The sequence below is a fragment of the Ovis canadensis genome, chromosome 2 (assembly GCF_042477335.2).
Source record: "Ovis canadensis isolate MfBH-ARS-UI-01 breed Bighorn chromosome 2, ARS-UI_OviCan_v2, whole genome shotgun sequence".
Classification (NCBI taxonomy): Eukaryota; Metazoa; Chordata; class Mammalia; order Artiodactyla; family Bovidae; genus Ovis; species Ovis canadensis.
Window position 1 is genome coordinate 213,561,855 of NC_091246.1, and position 26,553 is coordinate 213,588,407.

The 26,553-nt window shown below is 41.5% G+C and overlaps 1 protein-coding gene across 12 annotated transcripts in view; it reads right to left on the bottom strand.

Moving 5' to 3' along the window:
• Positions 1-20,280, bottom strand: part of INO80D (INO80 complex subunit D) — a 60,665-nt gene extending 40,385 nt beyond the window's left edge. The window contains exons 1-4 of one of the 12 annotated variants that reach the window (XM_069578100.1): positions 19,374-19,762; positions 7,204-7,517; positions 644-736; positions 292-538 (exon numbers count right to left, since the gene is read on the bottom strand). In XM_069578100.1, the coding sequence (XP_069434201.1) occupies positions 292-509 (218 nt within the window). In that variant the 5' untranslated portion in view covers positions 510-538; positions 644-736; positions 7,204-7,517; positions 19,374-19,762. The other 11 variants (XM_069578099.1, XM_069578095.1, XM_069578105.1 and 8 more) reach the window with 11 other exon arrangements.
• Between the last annotated feature and the right edge of the window lie 6,273 nt (positions 20,281-26,553).

Here is a 26,553-nt window from a genome sequence, read left to right on the forward strand (position 1 = left end):
ATCAGAAAATACTTTCTAAGGCTGTAAACCAAGAATATCAGTACCAAGACTTCAAGCAAAAAAAAAAAAAAAATTTTACACACTTAAACATACTTCACAAAGAATTCTCCAAAGTTACTATTCCATTTGCTAAAAATTGCCATCTCTCATCTTTAGAACCATTCTAAAGTTTACTTAGATTAACCCCTGAACTCAACATTTAAATTCATCATATCACACATCAAACAAAACAGAACCAACTTCCAAGCTTGCTGATTCAATCAAAGGCTGCTCCCCACTGTCAGCGCTTACCTGCGGTCCTCCGATTTAGGAATGGGGTTGGTGCAGCGCTGGCTGTTATACTTGGCCACATATTCACATTGCTTGAAGGGGGCAGTCTTGTCCTCCAGAACGTGTCTGATACAGAAAGCGTAGCCGTTGAGTCGCCGCTGCTTGCACAGTTTGGGGCTATATGAGCACAAGGGCTTATTGTCAACCTCAGAGAAGTGTATATGTTTCCCTTCATACATCACGTGACTCTATTCCTTGTGAACATCAGCTAAAAGACCACCACAAAAAAAGAAACCCAAATGATAAATCAGAGAGTATAAGGCAGGTTTAAGTTGAGAATTTCACTGAGGGACTTTGGGCCCCACAGCCATACCTGATTTTAAATCTTCTGCACCATAGCAATGTTAAGAGAACCCCAAGGATACCACAGTTTGGAATGCTGCAGAATCAAGATGAAGCAGATTGTCTACAAAAATATCAAAAGGCCTAGTTAACAAATAGAAATAAGCAAAGTTTGCTCACCTGGGAAGTAAAATGCTAGGGTATCACCCTTCCTAACAGGATGGATTCTTCACTGTAATCCAACATCCCAGTATTGAATTCAAATAAGACACAAAATATTAAGTTAACCTACCACTCCAAATTGAACTAATAATTTTTGCTTTAACTCGTGTAAATACCTCAAAATAGCAGGGTTCTTCCACCAAACTCATGTTATAAGGTGACGGGTCCTTTTTTTTTTTTTCTTTACTGATGGTTTTACCTTATGCCGATTTTCAGAACTCAAATCTCTTTAAAATGGCAATGGAATGAGCTCTCCAGACCCAAAACTTCCCCCAGATATTCTACATTTTCTGATGTGTTGGCAAAATATTTAGCAAATTGTAACAAAATATTTCTATGAAATATTAAAAAAGAACAAATTCCTGTTTTTTAAAAGTTATTTTTCCCTCTAATACTCCCCCACACCTGTCCCATCCAGACTATAGCCTTGAGCCCAAAGACTAGTCACTACCACATTTCCACCATTCAGTTGAGTGCTCTGCACCACAGAATGCTCCCAACTACACCAGATAGTATAATTACCATGGCTGATGAGTCTCTGGAAGCTTAATAAGACAGAAGGAAGAAATCACACAGTAGTCACTACCTCTCAACACACAAAAGGTCTCGGAGTTACATGTATGATAACACCATACCGTCTACAAGGAAACTGAAACAACTGATCGGTCACATTAGGACATAGGGGGCTGCTGTGGTCCAACCTGCTTGCTCCACACTCCAGAAGTCACCAAGACAAATGATGAACAGCTTAGACATCAGCTACAGAAAACCTCGAGAAGCACTCTCCCCTTTACGAAACTAAATAAAAAACTCCTTACATCAGTGAATGACAAGATACACAAATCCCTGAAGAGTCAAAAGATATGTTTGCTTAAGTCAGAGATCTGCCATGATAACTACAGTGTTTACCTTGGACAAATCATTTAACCTTGGTTTTCTCATCTGTAAAATAGAGATAATATTAGTAGCTATGTTATGAGGTTGCTTCAGGGATCAAATCACACAAAGCATGCAACACACTAAGTACCATGCCTTGAACAAATGAGAGTTATTACTCATAAAGTTCTTATTATTACTACATTTTACCTGCTGATGATAAAGGTAGAAAATTTATATTACCTTTAAGAAGCATTTCACTTACATCAGTAGAAAAAAATCTGAAATATTAACTTGGGTAATAAAAAAATCACACATTACTGAGTAAACCTAATCATGCATCAATGAAAAACAAAAATAAGAACTTTGCCTTTTCACTTTATTAGGAGGCAAGGAAGAAAAGCTGGACTAAAAATTTAAATTCAGCTGCCATGAAGGTCTAGATGTTCAGTACAGCAAATTATTTCAAAGCAAACCCATGCAGTTTCATTTTTACACTCTCTTTGGCCTGCTCATCTACTTGGCAAACATAAATCTTTCATGAATTAGTTAAGTAAATCTATATGAAATTCAGGAAATAAATAGGCTGGATATAACTAACTGAAAAAAGGAATTTACATATTCAATTTGATTGCCATTATGAAAAAAAGCAGCCTATTTATCTAGATGGATAAGAATATTTTATAAATTACATGAAGGGTAACATTCACTTTTTATTCTGACATATCCCAGGAGGCATCATGTCTATTAAGACTGATGATTCCCCCTTGCTTGCCAATGTTCATGTATCCTTTTTCCCTATTTGAACTGGCTAGAACTGTTGAACCAATGTTTATAACAGCAGCCACTGTTACTCCTAATTTTAAATAAGAATTGCTTCCAGTCAATGGCAGTAAAATGCTGACTTCTGTGTTATGTTAAGGAAGTATGAAGTAATTCCTATTTTATTAAGAAAAAAACAAACTCAGAATTGACAGCTAATTTTTACCAAATTTTTTTTCAGTTTCCAGGGAAATGATCATTTTTCTCTTGCACTTTAAAAAATATATACTAAAAATATTTACTATTTAGTACTTCCTGATACTGTACTCTTACACTCCTGGGATGAAAGCAACCTGGTCATCACGCATTACTCTTCTAATGTAGACTGGGCTATATTTGCTAATATTGAGGATTTTTGTATTTTGAGAATGTCTAGAGTTTTATTCTGTGTGTGTGCCTGGGCAGAATTAGGTATTAATATTTTAAAAAACAATTTATAAAATCTATGTTCCTGAACAAGTTAAAAAGCACTGGAGTTGTAACATTCCTTAGAAGGTTGCCTGGGCAGTGTTTTGTGCAGATCAGGTTTTCAAATTTACCTGTATACAATTTAGCAATGTGACCTCTTATACTTAATTTACTAAATATCCTCGACTCATCTTTGTATTCTACGTATGTCCATACACATTTGTGATATTTGTGCTTTCCCCTTTTGTTCATGATTGGGTTCAGCAGGAGTTTATCTGCTTAATATTTTTACCAATATACTTTCTCCTGCAAAAAGAAAGAAAAAAAAAAACCTCTTGGAATTATCAGTGAAGTGAAGTGACGTGAAGTCGCTCAGTCGTGTCCAACTCTGAGACCCCATGGACAGTAGCCTACCAGGCTCTGCCGTCCATGGGATTTTCCAGGCAAGAATACTGGAGTGGGCTGCCATTTCCTTCTGCAGGGTATTTTCCCAACCCAGGGATCAAACCTGGGTCTCCTGCATTGCAGACAGACACTTTACTGTCTGAGCGAAGTACCTCCACATATTTTCTAATTCATCAATTTCTGCTCTTGTATTTGTTAATACTTTCTTTCTGCTTTCTTTCCACTCTTTTTTTAACTTCTTGGCCTTAATTCTTTTACTTTCATTCTTTTCTTGCTTAGTAATTTGTTTACATCCATGAATTTTCCTGAGTAGTGTTTTAATCATATCCCATAGGTAGTACTACATATGCTGATTTGGATTTTATTTTTTAATTTCTCCTTTGACCCAAGAGTTATGTAACATTTTTGGATGGCAGTTTTAGGCTTCCCTTTGTTTTAGTTCTAGTTGAGAGTAAGGACCACTGCGAATTCCCTGGCAGTCCAGTGGTTAGGACTCCATGCTTCCACTGCAAGGGACACAGGTTCGATCCTTGGTCAGGGAACTGAGATTCCACACACACACACATGCACACAAAAGAAAAAGGAGCATATTGGTGTCTCACTGATTCCCTGGGCCCAGCAAAGGACCAAGCTTCCAGAGCCCTGAAGACAAGGGGTAACACTCCAAAACACGGACCTATTTCCCATCCTGCCTTCACTGACCAAGCAACTGCCAAGAACAAAGGCTGCCTCTCCAGACCCCTAGCAAACAAATGAGGTACTTCCTCACAAATGGACAGCTTCTCTGAGGGTTGCACAAGTATATTTGGGGAGAACTCGACCAAGCTGAGGAACACCTGCCCTAGGAGGCTGAAGAGATGCCACAGAAGAATCTGGATGTCATGAAGGAGGATAACGGTTCAGGCAGAGAGCAGCTGCTGAGATTACTAGGAAGCTGGAGAAACAGGAGAAGAAACACTGGAAGGAAACAGCTAGCTGCAACTGCCCTCCTATCATCAGAAAATAGCAGCTGTGTGGAAAAGGAGTATAAGGAAAGAGGTCTGGGACCTTGCAGGGAGCCGGCTTGAACACACTCTGGTTCCCTGGGCTTGGCTGCCTCCCAGGAGGCTAGGACCCCAGTGAAGAAAAAGCCCCAGGAGACTCCTCGGGAGAATGGGATGAGAGACCTATCTCTCTTTTTCCAAACCCAAGAAGGAGAAATCTTTTTCCAAGGAGAAGCTGGTTAGCAGTGATCTTGAAGACACAGCTAGCATGGAAGTCTTCCCAAGAGGAAGAAATCTTTCCCCAAAGAGGAACCAGTTTGTGACCCTGAACTGTCAGAAACAAGAGTGTCCCCAAGAAAAAGAGGAAATTCTCTTCCCTGGAGGAGCCACTCAAGCAGGGGGGCCTTCAGAGTCTGCTGGCAGCAAGAAAAGCAGCTCTAAGAAGTTCCAAAAGCTATCCCAGGAAGATCGGAATGGACACCTCCCTGGTGGGGCATAACCCACAGAGATACTTCTCAAATCATCCCCTGTATTCTAATAAAAACATATTTCACAAGGAAAAAAGAAAAAGAAAGAGCATAACCTGCATATATCTCAGATTTTGGATTTGACTGCATTTTTATTTGGGGACTAATAGGTGCTCCTGGAAAAAAGCATTTGTTGTTTCTAGGGTATCTTGCTAGTTACACCATATATCATGCTATTAACATTCACTGTTATTTAGTTTGTTTTTTCTGTCTACCAAGGGATAAAACAAAATCTCCAACTATAACCTTATTTATTTTCCCTTGTATTTATTCTATAAATTTTAAAACTATATTATTTGATACAGAGATTTCATTATCATTAGACTGTCACTTTTTATCATTAGAAAAGGCAATTGATGTTATTTGTCTTAAATTCAACCTTGTCTGATATTAGTATCTGGAGTTCATTTTTTGAACCTGAATTCGCTGGTTAAGTCTTTGCCCATCCTTTTACTCTCAGGTTTTCTGAAGCACTATTTAAGATCACAGGTCAACAAACTCTAGCTTATAAGACAAATCCGACCCATTGCCTGCTTTTGTACATAAAGTTTTATTGGAACACTGTCCTGTTCATTCATTTGTATATCGTATATGATTGCTTCCATGTTGTAACAGGAGAAGTGAGTAGCTCTAACAGACTGTACGGCCACAAAGCCTAAATATTTACTAAAATATTACTTGCTTTTCCCTTTTTAAGTGCATCTCTTAACAGGGTTTTTTCCCCCCTCCAATCTGAGTCATTTTCTTTTAATGAGTTCATCCAATTTATAATTTAATATTTACTTACATGACAAATGTTTCATCTTAATTTTACTACCTTATTTTTTGTATTGTTTAGCTTTCAATTCTATCTTTTTATTACATATTTCATTTTATAGCCTGTTTTCTTGGAAGATTTATAGTCTGTGTCCTTTAAATCACATTTCTTTACTCCAAACTAAGAAAGTTAGTGTGGTTAGCATTCCTGTGATTGACCTTGCTATGAATGAGAAAAAATTACATTTTTGTTAACTACCTATCATCCCAACTCAGTATTTCTTCCTTATGTTATTTCTACATTGTTATAGCTTACGACACTTTAATGTTTGTCCTATATTCAAAATTATTTGATGCTAATCACTAATCTTTTAACTTAGTTTTCAATCCATCTCTGGATTCAATAGTTTATAATTTACTTACCTCCATTCTCCATCTTGCCCATCAAGGGCTGACTTACTGAAAATAAGCCATGGTTTTTCTATTTTAAAATATGTCAATTGATATTACACTTAAACTAAAGCTTGCCTGGACATAAAGTCTTAGGTCATATTTTCCCCATATTTTAACATAACAATAAGAGTCTTCATAGGAATTCTCTGGTGATCCAGTGGCCGCTTTCACAGCCAGACCTGGGTCCAACCCCTGGTTGGGGAACTAAGATCTGCAAGCTGCATGATGTAGCCAAAATAATTTTTTTTTAATTTTTAAATTTATAAAGTCTAGGAATCATTTTAGAATTTAAACTCATTTTTTATTGTGGGAAACGCTTCCTTAATGTCTTGAAACTGTTTTTCTATTTCATTTATTCTATTGTATTTTTTAGGGGTATCAATTATAGGCATGCTCAATTTACTGTCTTCCATATCTGTCTCTGTCTCTAGGCTTTTACTTTTTCCATTTTGAATTGCTCAAATTTCTCAAGTTTACCTCCATTATCCTCAGCTATCAGGTATATGTGCTACTTTGAAAGTGACCTTCATTTCTATAATAACTATACATTTCTCTTTTATTTCTTACTTTGGTTCCATTAGCTCCACTCTTATATCTTATCATTTATTTCTTGAGCGTTTGTATCTATCTATAAACTTCTGTTTCAGAGGAGCCATGTCTTACCCCAACTCTCCAGACCGCCTCCTACCATAAGGAACTATTTATTCATAATTTTTACTTTCTCAGGTCTTTCTAAAAATGATCATCTCCAGTATTTCTCCCTTAAGGCTTGACTCAATGCTGGACTAGTCTCCCCTACTCAAAAGGGCCCACATGGCATAGATTTTGGAGGATGATCATTTAGGCTTTATTTCTCTTCAGCTGACCAGATACACAGCTATATAGCTACATGCTGCCAGTTTCTGCTCTATGCTTAACTTCTTGCAAAAATAGTTCAACTGTACAGCTTGTTTAGAGAAGGGCATGGCAACCCATTCCAATAGTCTTGTCTGAAGAACTCCACGGACAGAGGAGCCTGGTGAGCTACAGTCAATAGGGTCGCACAGAGTTGGACACGACCGAAGCGACTTAGCACACATACGGTTTGTTATTCAATCCCATCTCTCTCACCACTCAGGGAGCACAATGTACATACCAACCTTGCCATTCCTAGTGAGGGGATCACTGGTTTTGTCCTCATGGTGTTTCCCAGCACTCTGCTTGAGTTATATAGAGGAAATCATCTCTCCTTGCGGAGAAGGCGATGGCACCCCACTCCAGTACTCTCGCCTTGAAAATTCCATGGACGGAGGAGCCTGGTAGGCTGCAGTGCATGGGGTCGCTGAGGGTCGGACACGACGGAGCGACATCACTTTCACTTTTCACTTTCATGCATTGGAGAAGGAAATGGCAACCCACTCCAGTGTTCTTGCCTGGAGAATCCCAGGAACGGGGGAGCCCGGTGGGCTGCCGTCTATGGGGTCGCACAGAGTTGGACACGACTGAAGCGACTTAGCAGCAGCAGCAGCAGCAGCAGCAGCATCTCTCCTTGCATCCTTTCTTGCCCTGGGTCAATTCCCACTGCACTTAAATAATACTAATTCATACATTCAAATTATAAGGTTTTGTTAGCAAAGACTGAGTTTCTCTTCTGTTTCTCATTCTCCTCATTCTTTTTAGTTGGTTTAGAGAGAACAGAGATGTCAGTATTCTGCCATCATTAACCAGAAGTATCTTTTAAAATTCTGTGTAGTAAAATATACCAAAATATAAAATCATAAAACAAACTTATCTAATTTTTGCAAACATATTCTTTTGCGATCATTTTGAATTTATTTTAACGAATAAACATGCTATTAAAGAAGGTACTAAATTTGATTTATAATCACTATGTCACATCCACGTGATTCTAGCTTTAATGGCAAGTATTCGTTTATTTATTAAACACTTATGACAAGTCCATCATTTTCTGAGAAGCTAGAGTATATTAATGGTAAAAGACAACTTTTTTTTCCCTTAGAAGACTACAGTCTATGCAGTGCACGTGTGCTCAATTGCTTAGTCTTGTCTGACTCTTTGCAATCCCATGGACTGTAGCCCGCCAGACTCTGTCCATGGAATTTTCCAGGCAAGAATACTGGGGTGTTTGCCATTTCCTCCTCCAGGGCATCTTCCCGACCCAGGGATCGAATGTGCCGTGCATCTCCTGTGTCTCCTGCACTGGCAGCCAGCTTCTTTACCACTGAGCCACCTGGGAATCTCCATAATCTATGCAGTGAGATGCACTCAAAAGAAAGGAAATGAGTAACTGGAGGATTTTACCCACAGCTCTGAGCACCCAAGCTCCTCCAGTCTCACCCTAACCAAAGACAGGCCCTCTGTCCAGAACAATGGGTGTCTTCCTCTTTGTATCCCCTCCTCCGGCCAGTCCCAGCCTTCAGAACACTGCTTAGTTGTCACCACTAAGATTCCCAGAGGCAGTTAGTTCCATGCTCTTTTGAGGTACTCTGTGCATTTACCTGTTTTAACCCTCATTAGAGTCTACTTTGCTTGTTCTGCACTCTTCCCTCTTAGGAAATGAGCTTCTAGAAGGACAGTTTCCTGTTCTTCATTATTCCCAGAGCCTAGCACAGTGCCCAGAAGTAAATAGCTGCTCAGTAAGTACACACTGCCTACATAAATGGCTTCTGTGATAGCAACTCAATTCTAGGTTGTCTACCCTAAACAGGTTACTAGATTCACCCACCAATAATTAATTTTTAAAAATCACTAAATTGGTACTTAAGTCTACACAGTGATTTCTAATAGCCATAGCCATTTGCCAAGAGAAAATATAATTTAGAAGCTTTAAAATGTTTGAATATCGCTGTATATCTCATGAACATCAAACGTTTCAGGGGCTTCCCATGAGGCCCAGTGGTTAAGAAACCGCTTTGCAATTCAGAGGACAGTTCAAATCCCTGGTTCTAGAAGATCCCACATGCTGCAGGGCAACTAAACCTGTGAGCCTTGAGGCCAACGCACCTAGAGCCCAAGCTCCACAACAGGAGAAGCCCCTGCAGTGACAAGCCTGTGCACAACACAAACCTGGCACAGCCAGAAATAAATACATACAAAAAAAAGTTTCATCAGATAGAGTCATGTAATTTGCCACTCAAGGTCTATTTAGCAAATAACTTTTTTTAAAAAACATGTTTTTTAATAAATGTAAGAATGCATTAAAATCTGCCTATTCAACATCCTTCTAAGAATTCATTAATCTATCCATTAGCCCATCTTTCAGCATTTGCTACAAGATGCCAAAGCTCCTGCTAACGATCTCTATGCCATTACTAAGTGTTTAATTGCAACACCTTAAAAACAATTTCTCTCCAAACGTCATGTTTTTTACATCAACCTGTGATTATTTTTTCTATTTCTTTGAATTGTAACATTTCTACAATCTTACTAAAAGCCAACTTTCCATCTTCTTTTTAAATAATCACCTCGCTATTCTCCATTTTCAAATCCCTCTTTTAATAAGCCCAATTTAATCTTTATAGCTATAATTTCAATTCCCTGATGTGTTCAGACTTAGTTTATACACTATAAAAGGAAAGAATGTTCGGGGAAAATGGCTTTCTGCTTTGAATCTAACTTCTTTCTTAATAAGTATTGTTTAATCAAATAATATTTGATATTATTTAATATCAAAATCACTTGTCTATAAACTGGAAACGACCATTAATACAGTCTTCCCTATCTTAAAAAAGGTTCTCCTTTTTTAATTAAAGAAGTAATCATGACAAAAGCACTAAAATAGATTTCAAAGAAAAAAAAAAACCCTACATTTAAAAAATTTTGTATATCTAGCCTCCCAACACTGAAGTTCTTTACTGCTACTCCACCAAAGGTGCAGTTCACATGGCCTTCATTCACTGACATTCGCTGTAAAATTTGAGGAAACATATAATGTATGAGGGCCACATGATCTTAATCAAGTCTTATATTTAAATATGATCCCACTGAAATACTATCCCATTGTCTAATCCATTTAGAACTTCACCTTTTAATATACGATGAATATCACTTAAAAAAGTCTTAACCAGACCAAATTTATTACTACAGTAGATACTATCTTCATCTGTGCAAATAGCTTGCTTAGAAACAGAATACAAACAAGTCTGTGCTTCCTTAAAGAGAATTAAGGTAATTAAGCACTCTCAGCAGCACTAGAATATACCCCTTGAAAGTGAAAGTGAAAGTGAAGTCGCTCCGTAGTGTCCGACTCTTTGTGACCCCATGGGCTGTAGCCAACCAGGTTCCTCCCTCCATGGGATTCTCCAGGCAAGAGTACTGGAGTGGGTTGCCATTTCCTTCTCCACAGTATATTCTTTAATATACCCTTATTATTACCAAAAAGCAAAAAATACCTGAGAAGAGAGTCCCAGAAAGAAATTTTTCATGGCAAACATATCCATATACTAGAATTGAAGAGAAGGAAATATGGGTCGCTGTAAAATCTTCCTAAAAAATCCCCCTTGTTATTATGTGCCAGTCGCTCAGTCATGTCCAACTCTTTGCAACCCCACGGACTGTCCATGGAATTCTCCAGGCCAGAATACTGGAGTGGGTAGCCTTTCCTGTTCTCTAGGGGATCTTCCTAACCAAGGGATCAAACTCACGTCTCCAGCATTGTAGGCAGATTCGTTAGCAGCTGAACCACAAGGGAATCCCTTGATACTATAGGTTGAGTTTAATGAAAAATAAAACAATTCCCTTCCATAGTCTCTTTTTTCTTACAAATACAGAGGAATAAGACATTAGTAGGAAAAAAGGAAAGAAAGATAAGCTTTTAACAAAAGCAACCTACAGCCCTTTCGGTCTTCCAACAGCAACCAGAAACCAATTTGCAAAATATGAACATTAGTCTCTTTGGGACTGCCACTATATCACCTCCATGTGGAATCTCTGTGTGTCATTACTGCTCTTTTGAGTCTCCTGTTTCAGAAGCATGTTCATTTCACTGCCACACTATTTTCTCCTAATTGCCATCTGTAATTTTATACAGTCTACCCCCCTTTAAGGACCTGAACCTACAACATACCTTAGTTTTTTTTTTCTAATCCAACGTGAGCTTAAATTCTCAGCTAACATATTTAATACAAATGAAAAGAATTTTTGCTTATCCCAGATCATATAAAGTTGGAAAAGCTTAAAAAGTCTGAAAAAGCTTAAAAACTTAAAAATTGTCCCATTAAAAATAACTTTTTTGAAATGTTTTGACTCAACTTCATGCAGCATAGAAATGTGAAACTAAACAGATGAGTATATTGATTTAAAAAAAAAAGGCAATATCCCACACATCAGTGTTAGACTCAAAAATTATAAAAATCTATCAACTGGTGTGATTCAAAGATCAGTGAGAAAATCTGCCTATCAGCCCAAAATATAAACAATATTCAACACAAAGTGCAAAGGAGAGTATTTTAAGCTAAGTTAAATGCTTACTGAACGTCTGCTGCTGCTGCTGCTAAGTCACTTCAGTCGTGTCCGACTCTGTGCGACCCCATAGATGGCAGCCCACCAGGCTCCCCCGTCCCTGGGACTGAATGTCTACTATGTGCCAAATACTGTGCTCAAATAGCACTGTGCAAATAAGTCTGCATTATGAATTTCAATTAAAATGACCTTTATGCTAGTTGAGCTTCTTACCTAATTTATTAGAAAGGTAAGGAGAGCTCATGCAGCAGTGGAGAGCACTTACTGGCTTCAGTGGGTATCAGAGATGGGGCTTAAAGCAGGCTCAGCTCATTACTAGGTGTTTGACCTTGGGCAAGTTATTTAGGTTTCAGTTTTCTCAGTTGTAAAGAGGATTGTAATAGTATGTACCTACCTCATTGAGTCACTTAGGAGAATTAAATTAGGTATTTCAATATGCATGTATCCAGCACATAGTAATCACTTAATGTTAACTACTATTAGAAGCAGTTAAGTAGTGGTTTATTGGTATTATCATTTTAATCAAAGATCTGCAGGGCTGAAAGGCAGTCTCCAGCTGCTGGTGGTTCTCTGAATGACACAGTGTAATTCTCCAGTAAATCAGGCCCTCCCACCTTCTTGAGGCTAGAGTAACAGAATCAGCTAAACACTGTTTCCTATTATTATCCATATTAAAAATCTAACATTAAAAATGTTTTCAACATTCTATAGAACATCTAGACACTGGCGTTCTTGGGACAAAAATACTAGCAAAATGAGCACTGTTTGATTGGGTTACGGCATTTATTAGCTCCAACTAAGACAAATGCTTTCTGAGTTTCTATCCCTGCTATGGGGTCACTCTCAATTGTTACAGAAACCCTATATTGCATGACAAAAACAAAAATTAAGTTGTAGCTACAGTTCTTTTGTGCTAAGAATCTGAAACTAACGGCCTCTTTGTTGCTCAATTCCAGGTACTCTTTTCCATCCTTATCTCACTTGACCTCTCTGTGGCATCTGACACTGCCGACCACTTTCTCTTTCTCGAAAAATCTCTTTTTGGCTTCTCAGTCAGTGGCTTCCTTTCTCTTGGCGCCCACACGTAAATGTCAATGTTCCCGAAGATGCTTTTAATCTTGTTTTATAAGGATGCAAGGTGAAATGCCTACATGTGCCACAGGGGTGGGGCAAAGACTGGTATACTCTGCTTATCTACAGGCAGCAGACTCAAACCAGTTTCAACAAGTTGTTGGAATTAAAAGACACACACACACACACGGACCTATGGTTTCCAGATCTTCCAATTTTTCAAAAATAGACAAATCCAAATTTTCACACAAAAATCTTCCATGTCAGTAGCTCATTTACACTGTTAAAACACAAGGTACGTGACCCTGAGCAAGTTATTTTACGAATCTGTTTCCTCATCTATAAGGTGTCAGTGATGAAAGTGACACCCAGACAGTGAATGTCAAACAAAAACTTTCACCGGCTTCCATCCTGATGTCTGTTCTACGTTACCCCAGCTGAATATACATAAAACTGTAAATATGTATAAATATATTTTACTGGAGCAGGGACCAGAAAGTTTATCAGATTCCCCAAAAAGACTAAGCATCACTAAGCCAAATTTTTCTCCTTCTACAACTTCAGCTGTTATCTATACAAGGATGGATCCCAAATCGGTGTCCGGTTACCCGAAGACCACTTTACCTCCGTAACCAGCCTCTCCACTGACTTCTCTCCAAGCCCACTGCCATTGCCATCACAGTAGTCCAAACCTTCAATCTCTTCTCAGCAGCTGTCCACTTGCCCTCCTTTGTTTCACTTTTTTAGGATCTGAATCCTCTAAAATGCAAATAATTTGGCCAAAGGCCTACATAAAAGTACAAGAAATCCAAACCTCTTAAGTACAGACTCCTTAGGACCTGACCAAGCCAACCACTCCCTCTCCCATTATAGATTCCTACTCCCCCAATTCCTACAATTTGCAATACAGAATACTCCTTTGTCAGGTCCCACCTCCTGGAATGCCTATCTAACTCCTCCTATTTGCTCTGGGCAGAAACCCACCCCTCTAGAAAAAAATCCTTACTTCTAGCCCCAGGCCAGAGTAAATAAGCTTTCCTTCCTCCAAGCTAAACTATCCCTCCTCCTTAAATGTTGTAAATGTCAACTTTATTTTTCTTCTCCACTAGACTAAAAACTCCTCAAGGGCAAACAAAGTATCTTTTTCTTACAAGGCCCAGTTGTTTTTCAGTTGCTCAGTTGTGTCCAACTCCTTGTGACCCCATGGACTGCAGCATGCCAGGCTTCCCTGTCCTTCCCCATCTCCCTTGCTCCAACTCATGTCCATTGAGTCGGTGATGCCATTCAACCATCTCATCCTCTGTTAACCACTTCTCCCCCCTTTGATCCTTCCCAAACCCTAGCAAACCCTACCATCACCTCAGACAAGCATCCTACCTTCCCAAGGTGAGCCTATGAAATCAGCCACAGACTATTCAGCTTTTCAAAGCCATGCAACACACACACCTGCACGCATATAGCTGCAAGTTTAAAAGGAGCTAGAAGAAAACCCACCTTCTTTGCCCTCTGGTGTACTTACTTACCACTTCCTTACATTTACCAACTCAAGAGTTCAATGGCAGAGACTAGGCTAACATAGAGCTGCTGAAACTTTCTGTGAATATACTGCTAATTTTTTACTGGCACAAAAATATTTATTTGCTCCACGAAGGTAATTATATTGTCTCTGTACCCAAACACTTACTAGTAGTATTAATATATGCTGAGTCAAGCACTCATTCACACTGAAAAAAATTAACATTGAGAATATTAAAAATCTTTAAAGGAAAATATTGCAAAGACCACATATGAGGCTTTATGTGCAGTTCCTCATGTATTCACAACAGCCCTATGAAGGTGTTATCATCACCCCCTTTCACAGATGAATAAACTGAGACTTAATGAGATTAATTTATCCAAGTCACACAGGTAGGATTCAAAGCCAATGTGACTCCACTGCCCAAGCTTTTAACCAATACAAAACTATCAGTTCAGTTGCTCAGTCATGTCCGACTCTTTGCGACCCCTGTCCTTCACCGACTCCCATATACAAAAGTATACAACATTGGTATGCACGTGATCACAAAACAAACACACACAGATCACAAAATGTTAACAATGGTTATCTCTTGAATAGAATGAAAGTCTTAGACGAGAAAAGTGTCCAACTCTTTGTGACCCCATTGACAGCAGCCCACCAGACTCCTTGTCCATAGGAGTTCCCAGGCAAGAATACTGGAGTCCGTAGCCATTCTGTCCTCCAGGGGATCTTCCCCCACCCAGGGTTGGAACCCTGGTCTCCTGTATCACAGGCAGATTGAATGGAATGAATATGAGAAAATATTACCTTGGGTATCCCTGGTGGCTCAGACTTTTACCGTCTGAGCATATGCCTACAATGCGGGAGACCAGGGCTCGATCCCTGGGTTGGGAAGATCCCCTGGAGAAGGAAATGGCAACCTACTCCAGTATTCTTGCCTGGAAAATCCCATGGACTAAGGAGCCTGGTAGGCTACAGCCCATGGGGTCGCAAAGAGTCAGACACTACTGAGCGACTTCATTTTCACTTTTAAATATTACTTTTAATCAGAAAAAAAGTGAAACAAGAGAAACAGTATAGAGAACAGAAGAGTAAAGTGGCCTGAAAGTGAAAATGAAAATTGCTCAGTCATGTCCAACCCTTTGCCACCCCATGGACTATACAGTCCATGTAATTCTCCAGGCCAGAATACTGGCGTGGGTAGTCTTTCCCTTCTCCAGGGGATCTTCCCAACCCATGGATCGAACCCAGGTCTCCTGAACTGCAGGTGGATTCTTTACCAGCTGTTGAGCCACAAGGAAGCCCAAAGTGGCCGAGGGGAATAGTCTAGAGCACAGAAGAGTAAAGCAGCCTAGGTGAGTTAAGAGGCAAGTACATGAGTTACCTTATCTAATCTTTATAGCAAAAGAAAAAAGTTTTTTCCATTTTACAGATAAAGCTGAAGAACCTGTCCAGTGCAAGAACTGGCTGGGATCAGAACTCAAGGCCCAGTTCAAATGTGGCTGACTATAGGGTACTATGCTACAAATAAAATGCAACCAAAAAGCTGTCTTAAAACCAAGTCACATTCAGGGAAAGAAACCGAACCAAGTAACCAAGCATCCTAAGTGCAATCAGGGAAAAAAGAGGATCGGGAAAAGAGTATCTCTGTGAGTGTCCCAAAAAGCCAGGACGAGTCATTACAGTTGAGGTTCTGGGACAAACTATACCTGATGGAAGTGAGAAGAAGACTCCACTGCTGTTTGTTTTGCAAAGCACAGAGCTGCATTAGCATAAATTAAATGGGCTTAGATGGAACACCATTGTATATGCAGTGGAGTATCTCCTTTGGGGACAATTGGCTGCCTCCAACCCAGTATCATCCATTCATCCATTGTTTACACTTTACGGGGTATGTGGGGGGAAGAGACTGGGTGCTACCAGTCTGAGAACATTGCTGTCTAACTGTATTCAGATATAAATGACTTCTTACCCATAACTATGGTTCCAAACCTGGATAGTGAGAGCTGCTAACTCTGGGGGAACAATTCAGGTAAGACTGAATAGATCAGCCTTTTTTTTTTTTTTTGAAGTGATGTTTAATTTTGGGTGCTCTGACTTAGAAATTTTAAAATCCATCTAAACTGTAACTTCAATTCTCTGTAATAGTATTAACATGATTTACTGAGAAAAATGGTTTGGGGTAGGGTATACAAATTTCCTTACACAATCTTTCAGAGGAAAGAAAACTTGATTACTTCAGACTTATAAATGAAAATAAACATCTACTTTAGAAACTAAATATTTAATAGTGAAGAAGTATACTACCTTCTTCCCTGGTGGCTCAGAGGGTAAAGCATCTGCCTGCAATGCAGGAGACCTGGGTTCAATCCCAGGGTTGGGAAGATCCCCTGGAGAAGGAAATAGCAACCCACTCCAGTACTCTTGCCTGGAAAATCCCATGGACCGAGGAGCCTGGTAAGCTACGGTCCATGGGGTCAAAAAGAGTCGGACACGACTGAGTGACTTCACTTCACTTACACTATCTTAGCCACTAAAAATTAATTCAATATTTGCCTTGTAAGTCTTTTTTAAAGTTTCAAATACAATGTAACTTTTTAGATTACCAAACCCACTATTCCTTCCAAAGTAAAGCAGCCCATGGAATGATTAGATCAGGAAAGACTGCAGGGGTGGTGGGGTACAAAACTTTTGGGATTTGTACATAGACACATTTGAAAGTCAGGGAATATGAAGCCAACAATACACCTTAAAAATATCAAATTAAGAAGCAAAGAGATTTTTTTAAAAAAAACCTCAAAATGTCCTAAGAGATTCATAGACTGATTTCTTCCATACAGTATGCTCTAAAAATAAGGACAAACTATAACATAAGTAAAAATTTTGGGTACACAAGTATATGAAAACATCCAAATCAACAAGCAATTTAAATAAATCAGTAAAGTTAAACAACCATTAAATGTAATTTACATTTTTTGTATGAAATCCACACAATTTCAAATATCAAGCCTTTCTTTCTTAAGCAAAATACTAAATGGCTGGATGGCTGTCATTGTAGAGAAACAGGAGTTTTATTTCAGGCAAACAAAAGGAAAAAGAGACACACTTAATAAGACTCCACAGAAGGAATCTCTCTTCCACGCAAACGAAGTCAGCACTGACCCCTGTGGTGGGTTACCCACTGCCCTGCAAGTGCCAGCTTCTCCTGGATAATACTCTGGGGGTGAGTGGTCAGAGTGTGGAACACCTCTGCCAGCCAACTTCACAGCCTGGGACGCACAGACCTACACACAGTCTCCTGCCCCAGGTCCAAGTCTACTTAAAAACAGCTGGGAAGAAAAGAGCCAATAAAAGAGGAAAAACCGCCTCCCCAGACAATCCCACGCTGGGGGCGGGTGGGGGGTGGGGGCGGGCAGGGCACATTAACATTTGACTTCCACACACTAAAGAACACCAGGAGGTTAAGTGGAGCCACAGGAAACATCCCATCCCCGAAAACCAGGAAATTTAGATTTGGAAATTTAAGTTTTATACATTAAAAAAAAAAACAACTTTCAAAACTCACGGCACCAAAATATAGCTAAAATTAAATCCATTTAACCATAGAAGGGGGGGGGGATAGCCAAACCACACTGTATTCAGTTCCCTGAGGGCTCTTCCACAGACCCTTCTGAGTTGCGGCAATAACACGTTTCCTTAAAAATCCCTCACTTTTCTATTTCTAGGGTCGAACAGAAGAGTATCACAAAAATCCAAACAGTTTTTATCAGAAAAAATAAACGGACGATCCTTAAACGGTAGACCTTGTTTCAGGAGCTGCCCTGCCCACCTCCACTTCCCTCCTCATTCTTAGTGCTTCCCAGCGGGGTCCGTCCTGACAACCAGGGTCCCCGCCTTGGGTCCAGTCCCCGTGTTTGTTTTCACGGACAGTGACCAAACAGGACAGGAAAACTCCTCCATCTAGGGGCTGCTCCAGACATCCAGCCCCCGTCTCCCTCCCTGACAGTTTCCTCCCCACTCCCTGCATCTTTCCCTCTGCAAGGCTGTCCAGAAAAGGGGGCTCGGGACTCGAAGAAGTCCGGGATGGGAGGAAGGGTGGGCGCTCGATCTGAAAATAAACACTCTCGCTTCCTGGGGTAAGGGCTAAAAAAGCGATTAGAAAAGCCTGCCCAGTAGAAATACCACCTGAATGTACCTCCTCCCTTTCCCACTGCAACAAGCCCAGTCACTAACTAATCAGCTAAGACAAATCCCTGGAAAACTTTTGCAAACGGGCAGAGAGGACCCTCTCCCCAGCCGGGGGGCTCCCGGGGACGGGGCTGGAGTTTGCAGCCCTGGAAGGGCTCACCGGGGAACGGGGTGGGGCGCGGGCGAGGGGTGCAGGGGCGGAGTACCTTCCACGGACAGGAACTGGCAAAGAGTTTCAAAATAGCCGAGTGCTCTCCCCCACGCCCTCGGGGGTCGCGAGCGCTAGGACCGGGGCTCCCCGAAAGGAGGCCAGCCCCTAATTCGGGCCTAAAAGGAAACTTTCCGGGCCGCGGCTGCACCTGACTCCTCCACCGCCCCTCCACCCCACCCCACGCCCGCAAGGCCGCCCGCCCCGCCCCGGCCTGGGCCGCCCGGAGCGCAGAGGAGGGGGAGAAATAAATCCAACTATTACCGGAATCGGGGGTGGGGGACGTCGTCGAGAGACTCGGGGGAGGGGGCGGCTGGACGCCCATTCCCCACTCTTAGGCCCTGACGCCCCTGTCCCGGCCACCCCGGGCCTGCCGCCCCGCCGGGGAACCTCCGGGGGGCCCGCGCAGGCTTCGGCCCAGCAGCGCTGCTGTCCCGCCCGGAGGCCCCGAGGGACCCGAAGGGGCGCGGGGAGGCCCGGGGTGTGGGGGCAGGGGGCAGGGCGCGGCCGCTGCGGGGCCCGCCGGCCCGAGGCCTAACCGGCACCCCCCACCCCCCCGCTCCACACCCCTACCCCGGCCCGCGCAGGCCGCGCCGCTCGCCCCGCTCCGGCCCCGGCTGGACCCCTGGCCGGCGGCCCGCCGTCGTTGCCCGTGGGCGCCCCCCAGGCCCCCGAGTCCCCAGCCTCCGCCACCCCGGCGCCAGCCCTCTCACCCTTTCATTCTCTGCCCGGGGCCTGGCGCGGGCCGGCGAAGCCCCGGCCTCACGTAAGCGTGCTCGCCGCCCGCCCTGCTTGCGCGGCCCAGCCCGCCGCCCTACGGGAGCCCGGGGATGTGGGCCGGGCCTGGGGCCGCTTCTGCTTACCTTTCAGCTGCTTTTTTTTTTTTTTCTCCTTCCCCCCTTTTCCCTCGGCTGGGCTGACAGATCAGAGTGAGAGGCGCTGGCAATGGACTAGGAAGCTCGGCTGCCGCTGCTACTGCTCCCCCCTGGGCTCCGGCGAGAGCCTTTCCCTGTCAAGCAAGAGGGGTGAGGATCATATTTTTATTTTGGAAACTAAAAAGTGCTCCCAGGGTCGGTGATTATTAAGGGGAAATCCCTGAATATACTCTCCAGCCAAGAAGGCAGGGCTGCCGGGGCTGCACAAGAAGAGGCAGCAGCCTCCTACAGCACCACTACAGGCACTGCGAGGACATAACACCAGAGAGCCGCTCCTCTGCCCTCCGAAACGACAACTTTCCTACCATCTTGGAGGCAGAGCAAAGGGGGGCCAGGGGGAAAAGTGCACCCGCTCCCGATAAAGTACAAATTTCTACTTCTCATCTCTGGAAAAAAGTCTACACCGGCCGTCTCCACCGGCGCCTGGGGGAGAAAGCGGGGAAGAAACTGGGGGTGCCTCAGGAACGTTTGCGTTTACTCCGGGGGGAAAATGTTTCTGCATCTTCTGATGGAAAGAAATCTTTACAAGACACAGGTTTTCCGGTGATTATTGATTTCTGTTTTCTATTTAATTTTTTTTCCATGTTCGTGATAGCGGTATTTGAATTTTTTTTCCATTACAGATCTAAGTTCTGGGTTTGATGGTCAGTTTATAAATTTGAACTTCAAGAGATTTCCTAGCCACTTTATTTGTCTGCTTATTTATACGTTTTTGTGTATAGAGATATTTCTTTCCTTTTATATATAAATTTGTGCTATATATTCCCTTCCAAACTGAGATTGCTGAAGACAGTTTTAAAGGGATGTCTTTTGTCTCCTTTTCCCAAAGCAATCTAAATAAAACCTCTTGACTCTCCAGAAAGGCAAGATACAGCTGTTTATTTTTCACAGTGCAAATTAAGACAGAGATCCACTGGGGGGTTAAATACAACTCAAGTATAACTGACCATGTTTCTAGAAATAATCCTAACGCTCTTATGGTCTGCTTGTGAAGAAAGATTACTGGGAAACTGCAAATAGGCTATAAAGACAGATTTAGATTTTCTTTAAGTAAAGTTGCTTACTTAGAATTATATCCAGGCATTTAATTTTTTTGTTGTTGTTTAGTTTATATCCTTTAAAATTTAGATTTTTGGTGCATTGCACATGTTGCTGACCACTTTCTGTGGCACAGAATTGAGAATGAGTATGTCTGCTTTTGTTAGAGTTGAAATGTTCAGAACTTCCAATGTGTTGCCAAGCTATGAGTTACTTTTAATATATTACAATGGATGTCATGAATCAGCTTTTCTTAAATGAGCAAAAGGTTAGTAGATAGAGGGGATCAAAGTTACCCAGGATAGGGAGATGAAAGCTGAGGTAACAGAGAGATGAGGGGCAGAAGGATGCTGCTCTCTTGCAACAATGCCATAGAAATCTTACTGGAGGAGAGCAAATCGCAGAGATATTTTGCTATTTTTGTAAAGAAAGAGAAGAATACTAGAAAATGAACAAAAGATCTTTTTGTATTTCTACAGGGAGTGATGAATCTTGTACTAAAAGTTATTTTTCTGATGCAGATTGCCTGACATAGTGGAAATGAATTTGTAATATCAGTGCCTTGTATCAGTAGAATATTTAATTCCTTTAATTTAAAATTGACTAAAAAGCATGTAGAAATAACTGATGACTCACCTTAAACTGTTTATTTTTTTGAGCTTTCAAATGTCAAAATTCCCATAATGCTAAAGTGAGTTCAGATAATGCATATAACAGATATTAATTATTTTCATTCTCACTCGAATCTTTATTATCTCAGGTTGAATACAGTACCTGAATAGTCTTGGTTTTTTTCTGGGGTTTTTTCCTTACTATTTGCTAGAAAAATCTGAGGTAATTAAAGTAAAATTAACTGATTCTTAGCATCTCAGAAGCCTCAGTTTTAAAGTTGTGTTCAAGTTACAATTTTTTTTTTTTTTCACTGTTTAGAAATCAAACACTTCGGTCATAACAAGGAAATCTGTTCCCTTAATGAAATCTAGCGGAGTTGAAAAATATGATTTTGAGTAACTTGTTTCTTATGTGTGACATGACTTTATAAAAATACTTTGAATTTTTCAAGACATTAAGATGTGTATGATGTAAGCTGACTGCACCCTTTTATGTAGTCCCTCTTGTGACCAGCAGGCTTTTTTGAGTGATACCTGTCTGGGGATAGGGGTATGTGCATCACTTCAGTTCAGTTGCTCAGTCGTGTCCGACTCTTTGCGACCCCATGAATCACAGCACTCCAGGCCTCCCTGTCCATCACCAACTCCCGGAGTTCACTCAGACTCACGTCCATCGAGTCAGTGATGCCATCCAGCCATCTCATCCTCTGTCGTCCCCTTCTCCTCCTGCCCCCAATCCCTCCCAACATCAGAGTCTTTTCCAATGAGTCAACACTTTGCATGAGGTGGCCAAAGTACTGGAGTTTCAGCTTTAGCATCATTCCTTCCAAAGAAATCCTAGGGTTGATCTCCTTCAGAATGGACTGGTTAGATCTCCTTGCAGTTCAAGGGATTCTCAAGAGTCTTCTCCAACACCACAGTTCAAAAGCATCAATTCCTCAGCGCTCAGCTTTCTTCACAGTCCAACTCTCACATCCATACATGACCACAGGAAAAACCATAGCCTTGACTAGACGGACCTTAGTCGGCAAAGTAATGTCTCTGCTTTTGAATATGCTATCTAGGTTGGTCATAACTTTTCTTCCAAGGAGTAAGCGTCTTTTAATTTCATGGCTGCAATCACCATCTGCAGTGATTTTGGAGCCCCAAAAAATAAAGTCTGACAGTTTCCCCATCTATTTCCCATGGAGTGATGGGACCAGATGCCATGATCTTCGTTTTCTGAATGTTGAGCTTTAAGCCAACTTTTTCACTCTCCTCTTTCACTTTCATCAAGAGGCTTTGCGTTCCTCTTCACTTTCTGCCATAAGGGTGATGTCATCTGCAAATCTGAGGTTATTGATATTTCTCCCAGCAGTCTTGATTCCAGCTTGTGTTTCTTCCATTCCAGCGTTTCTCATGATGTACTCTGCATAGAAGTTAAATAAGCAGAGTGACATTCCTGTTTGGAACCAGTCTGTTGTTCCATGTCCAGTTCTAACTGTTGCTTCCTGACCTGCATACAGATTTCTCAAGAGGCAGGTCAGGTGGTCTGGTATTCCCATCTCTTTCAGAATTTTCCACAGTTTATTGTGATCCACACAGTCAAAGGCTTTGGCATAGTCAATAAAGCAGAAATAGATGTTTTTCTGGAACTCTCTTGCTTTTTCCATGATCCAGCGGATGTTGGCAATTTGATCTCTGGTTCCTCTGCCTTTTCATGTGCATAACCTGGTGCAAATATGGTACCATTTCAGTGTCTTTCTCTTTGTAAAGTTTGACTTGTACAGGGCTGTGATCCATCAAGTTTTTCCATCAGCTGAGCTAAATAGCCTAGTCTGAGGGAATTACAGCCCAAACAAAAAAGAAATCCTGCTACAATTGCAACATGGGTGAATTTGATTGGTCAGTGTTGACTTCTACTGATAGCTGAACTCATTTCAGGTGTTATATCTCTTAATTCCTAGAAACTACAGGTGCTAACAAAACTACTGACATAGTTAACCTTAAATAACCCGATTTTGCCAGGTAAAATTCCTAGTACTCAAATTTGGCTAACATTAAGCACCTGCTTCTTGAGAAATCTATATGCAGGTCAAGAAGCAACAGTTAGAACTGGACATGAAACAACAGACTGGTTCCAAGTCGGGAAAGGAGTACGTCAAGGCTGTATACTGTCACCCTGCATATTTAACTTATATGCAGAGTACGTCATGAGAAATCCTGGGCTGGATGAAGCACAAGCTGGAATCAAGATTGCCGGGAGAAATAGCAATAACCTCAGATATGCAGATGACACCACCCTTATGGCAGGCAGAAAGTGAGGAAGAGCTAAAGAGCCTCTTGATGAAAGTGAAAGAGGAGAGGGAAAAAGTTCACTTAAAGCTCAACATTCAGAAAATGAAGATCATGGCATCTGGTCCCATCACTTCATAGCAAATAGATGTGGAAACAGAGACTTTATTTTGGGGGGCTCCAAAATCACTGCAGATGGTAACTGCAGCCATGGAATTAAAAGATGCTTGCTCCTTGGAAGAAAAGTTATGACCCACCTATTAAAGACAGCATATTCAAAAGCAGAGACATTACTTTGCCAACAAAGGTCTGTCTAGTCAAAGGTATTGTTTTTCCAGTAGTCATGAGTGTGAGATTTGGACCATAAAGAAAGCTGAGTGGCGAAGAATTGATGCTTTTGAAATGTGGTGCTGAAGAAGACTCTTGAGAGTCCCTTGGACTGCAAGGAGATCCAGCCAGTCCATCCTAAAGGAAATCAGTCCTGAATATTCATTGGAAGGACTGATGCTGAAGCTGAAGCTCTAATACTTTGGCCACCTGATGCAAAAAACTGACTCATTGGAAAAGACCTTGATGCTGGGAAAGATTGAAGGTGGGAGGAGAAGGGGATGACAGAGGATGAGATGGTTGGATGGCATCACCGAGTCAATGGACATGAGTTTGAGTAAACTCCTGGAGTTGGCGATGGACAGGGAGGCCTGGCATGCTGCAGTCCATGGGGTCACAAAGAGTCGACACGATTGAGCGACTGAACTGAACTGTGCACCTAATATATCTTGTAACTTTGCTGGATGCTTTTTTTTTTTTTTAAGTTTATTTATTTTCATTGGAGGCTACCTACTTTACATTGTAGTGGTTTTGCCATACATTGACATTCATGTCAGTGTATGCTGTACACTTTTATCTATGCGCTCTGGTTTCATTCCCCTAACAGCTCCAAAAAAATACTATTTTTCTTTCCTTCCTCCTCTCCTCCTATTCCTTTCCCCTTCTTTCTTCTTTTAAATACTGTTGGGCTAATTTCCTTCACTTTCAAGGAGTGTAGATCTTCTTGGGCTTTCCAAAGATTCCAAGTCCTTTTGCTGTATAGTTGCTGAGGTGCCCACCACTGCTCTATACTTTTTATCTGGAAATGCTGTTTCTGCCATTTTTTTGTAATTTAGTCACTAAGTTGTGTCCAACTCTTCTGGGACACCATGGACTGTAGCCTTTGTAGCCTTCCAGGCTTCCCTGTCTGTAGGGTTTCCCAGGCAAGAATACTGGACTGGGGTGCCACTTCCTTCTCTAGGGGCTCTTCCCAACCCAGGGATCGAACCTGCGGCTCCTGCATTGACAGGCATATTCTTACCACTGAGCCACCTGGGAAGCCCTTCTGCCATTTACTCTTTGCCAAAAACAGAGTAGCCAGCAGTTAGACCCCCCTTTCATTCACTAGTGGCAGCCAGTGGCTTGTTTCACCCTTGTGAAGTCTAGTTCCTATGTCTATCCATTGTTTTGAGGAATACGTATATATATATAGATAGATAGATAGATATGTATATGTGTCAGCTGAAACACTGTTTAAGAGAGATTTCCTTCCTGATCCTAAAAGTGCACAGTATATGTGGAGCACTAGTGTAATTAGAAATGTTATTTATGGTTGTAAAATTGTACTTTCTGAAAAATCTAAACAATGGATGAAGTGACCTGGAACCATGAATGCCAAAGTTTACCTATGTGATCTTTAAAGGAGTGCCTTAATTTCACAAGTAGCTTGTTTAGCCGTTAGCTGAAATAAGAAATGATTGCCTTAATATTTTTACTATTATTAGAAATTTTAATTGATCTGCCTTTTGGTATCAGTGCATTTAATTTTTCAAAAATTAACCACCTTATTGTGAACACTAGTGAAGTTATGAAAATACGACCTAGGGACTTTCCTGGCAGTCCAATGGTTAGGACTCCCATACTTTTCGCTGCAAAGGGCCCGGGTTCAATCCCTTGTCTGGAATCTAAGATCCCAAAAGCCACAGGGTGCAGCCGCAAAAAAGAAAATACCACCTAGATTCACAGATTGTGTGGATTTAAAGTGAAAGATTTATGCATGTTTAATGTATTAGATGTCTGTAAGCAATAAAGCCATCAAATGTGTGCTGACAGAATCACCAGTGACATCAGACGTTATTATACAGATTTAGTGGGGGGTTTTGGGAGAAGTCAGGGTGTGATTATAAACCTTCCCTAATCACAGAAATGTTTTTCTTAACATTTCTAAAGGCAAACTCTGAAGTCATATCAAGAGGTCCCTAGTGTGAAGATTTCCAAAGAGGTAAAAAGAAGTGGGGTGTGTTCAGAGCCTAAAAGTTTTCGAAAATCATACTGTTGATGTCAGAGAAAGAGCAGTGAGCAGTCCTGAGGAGAGATCTTAGTTCCCTGCCCAGGAATTAAATCTGGGTCACCTGGATGAAAACCAAGAGTCCTAGCCACTAGATCACTGGAGCTAGAAGCAGAAGGGCCCTGGCTCTTGCCCCTGTTTGAAAGCAAGAATGTTTCAAGGAGGCAAAAACTATAGAAACAGGTACGAAGTTTATAATTAGTTTATAATTAGAGACACCGCACAATGTGTGGGAGATCTCACAGGAAAACAGTTTGTTTGTCCAACTCAGAAGCAGGGCAGAGATGTACACCCAGAGAGAAAGGGTATGGGCATCCTCTCTAGAGAGGAGGAGTACGGTAAGTCAGCAACTAGGCAGAGATGCACACCGGGAGAGGAGCGCGGGCGTTCTGAGTGCAGAGCAGTGCGGTATGGAGGCGATGTAGATCACTTCTATAGGGCAGTCCTTCCAGGTCTTTGTTTACCCTTGGCCAGTTACCTTGTTTCTTTCTTCACACCTGACTGATCCGTGGGTCCTCCTCAAGATACATGTGCATTTTTGCTAAGCTGGATCCCACTCTAGAGGCCTAAGAATGCATGTCCACACTTACTATGGGTGGACCTCCCACAAGCCTTCCTGCACACGTGCATACAGGGAGGCTTTCCTTGACCTCAGGAGCGGGTACTTATCTCTCTGCTCTAGCAGAGCTCAGCTTTTACCACTAGCTTTGTCCTTGGAGTATCTGGGTGAGAATAAAAGCTTGGATTTTATTCCACTTGACAAATACCAGCTGTCCAGCCTAGAGGCCCACTGTCTCCTGCCTCACTATTA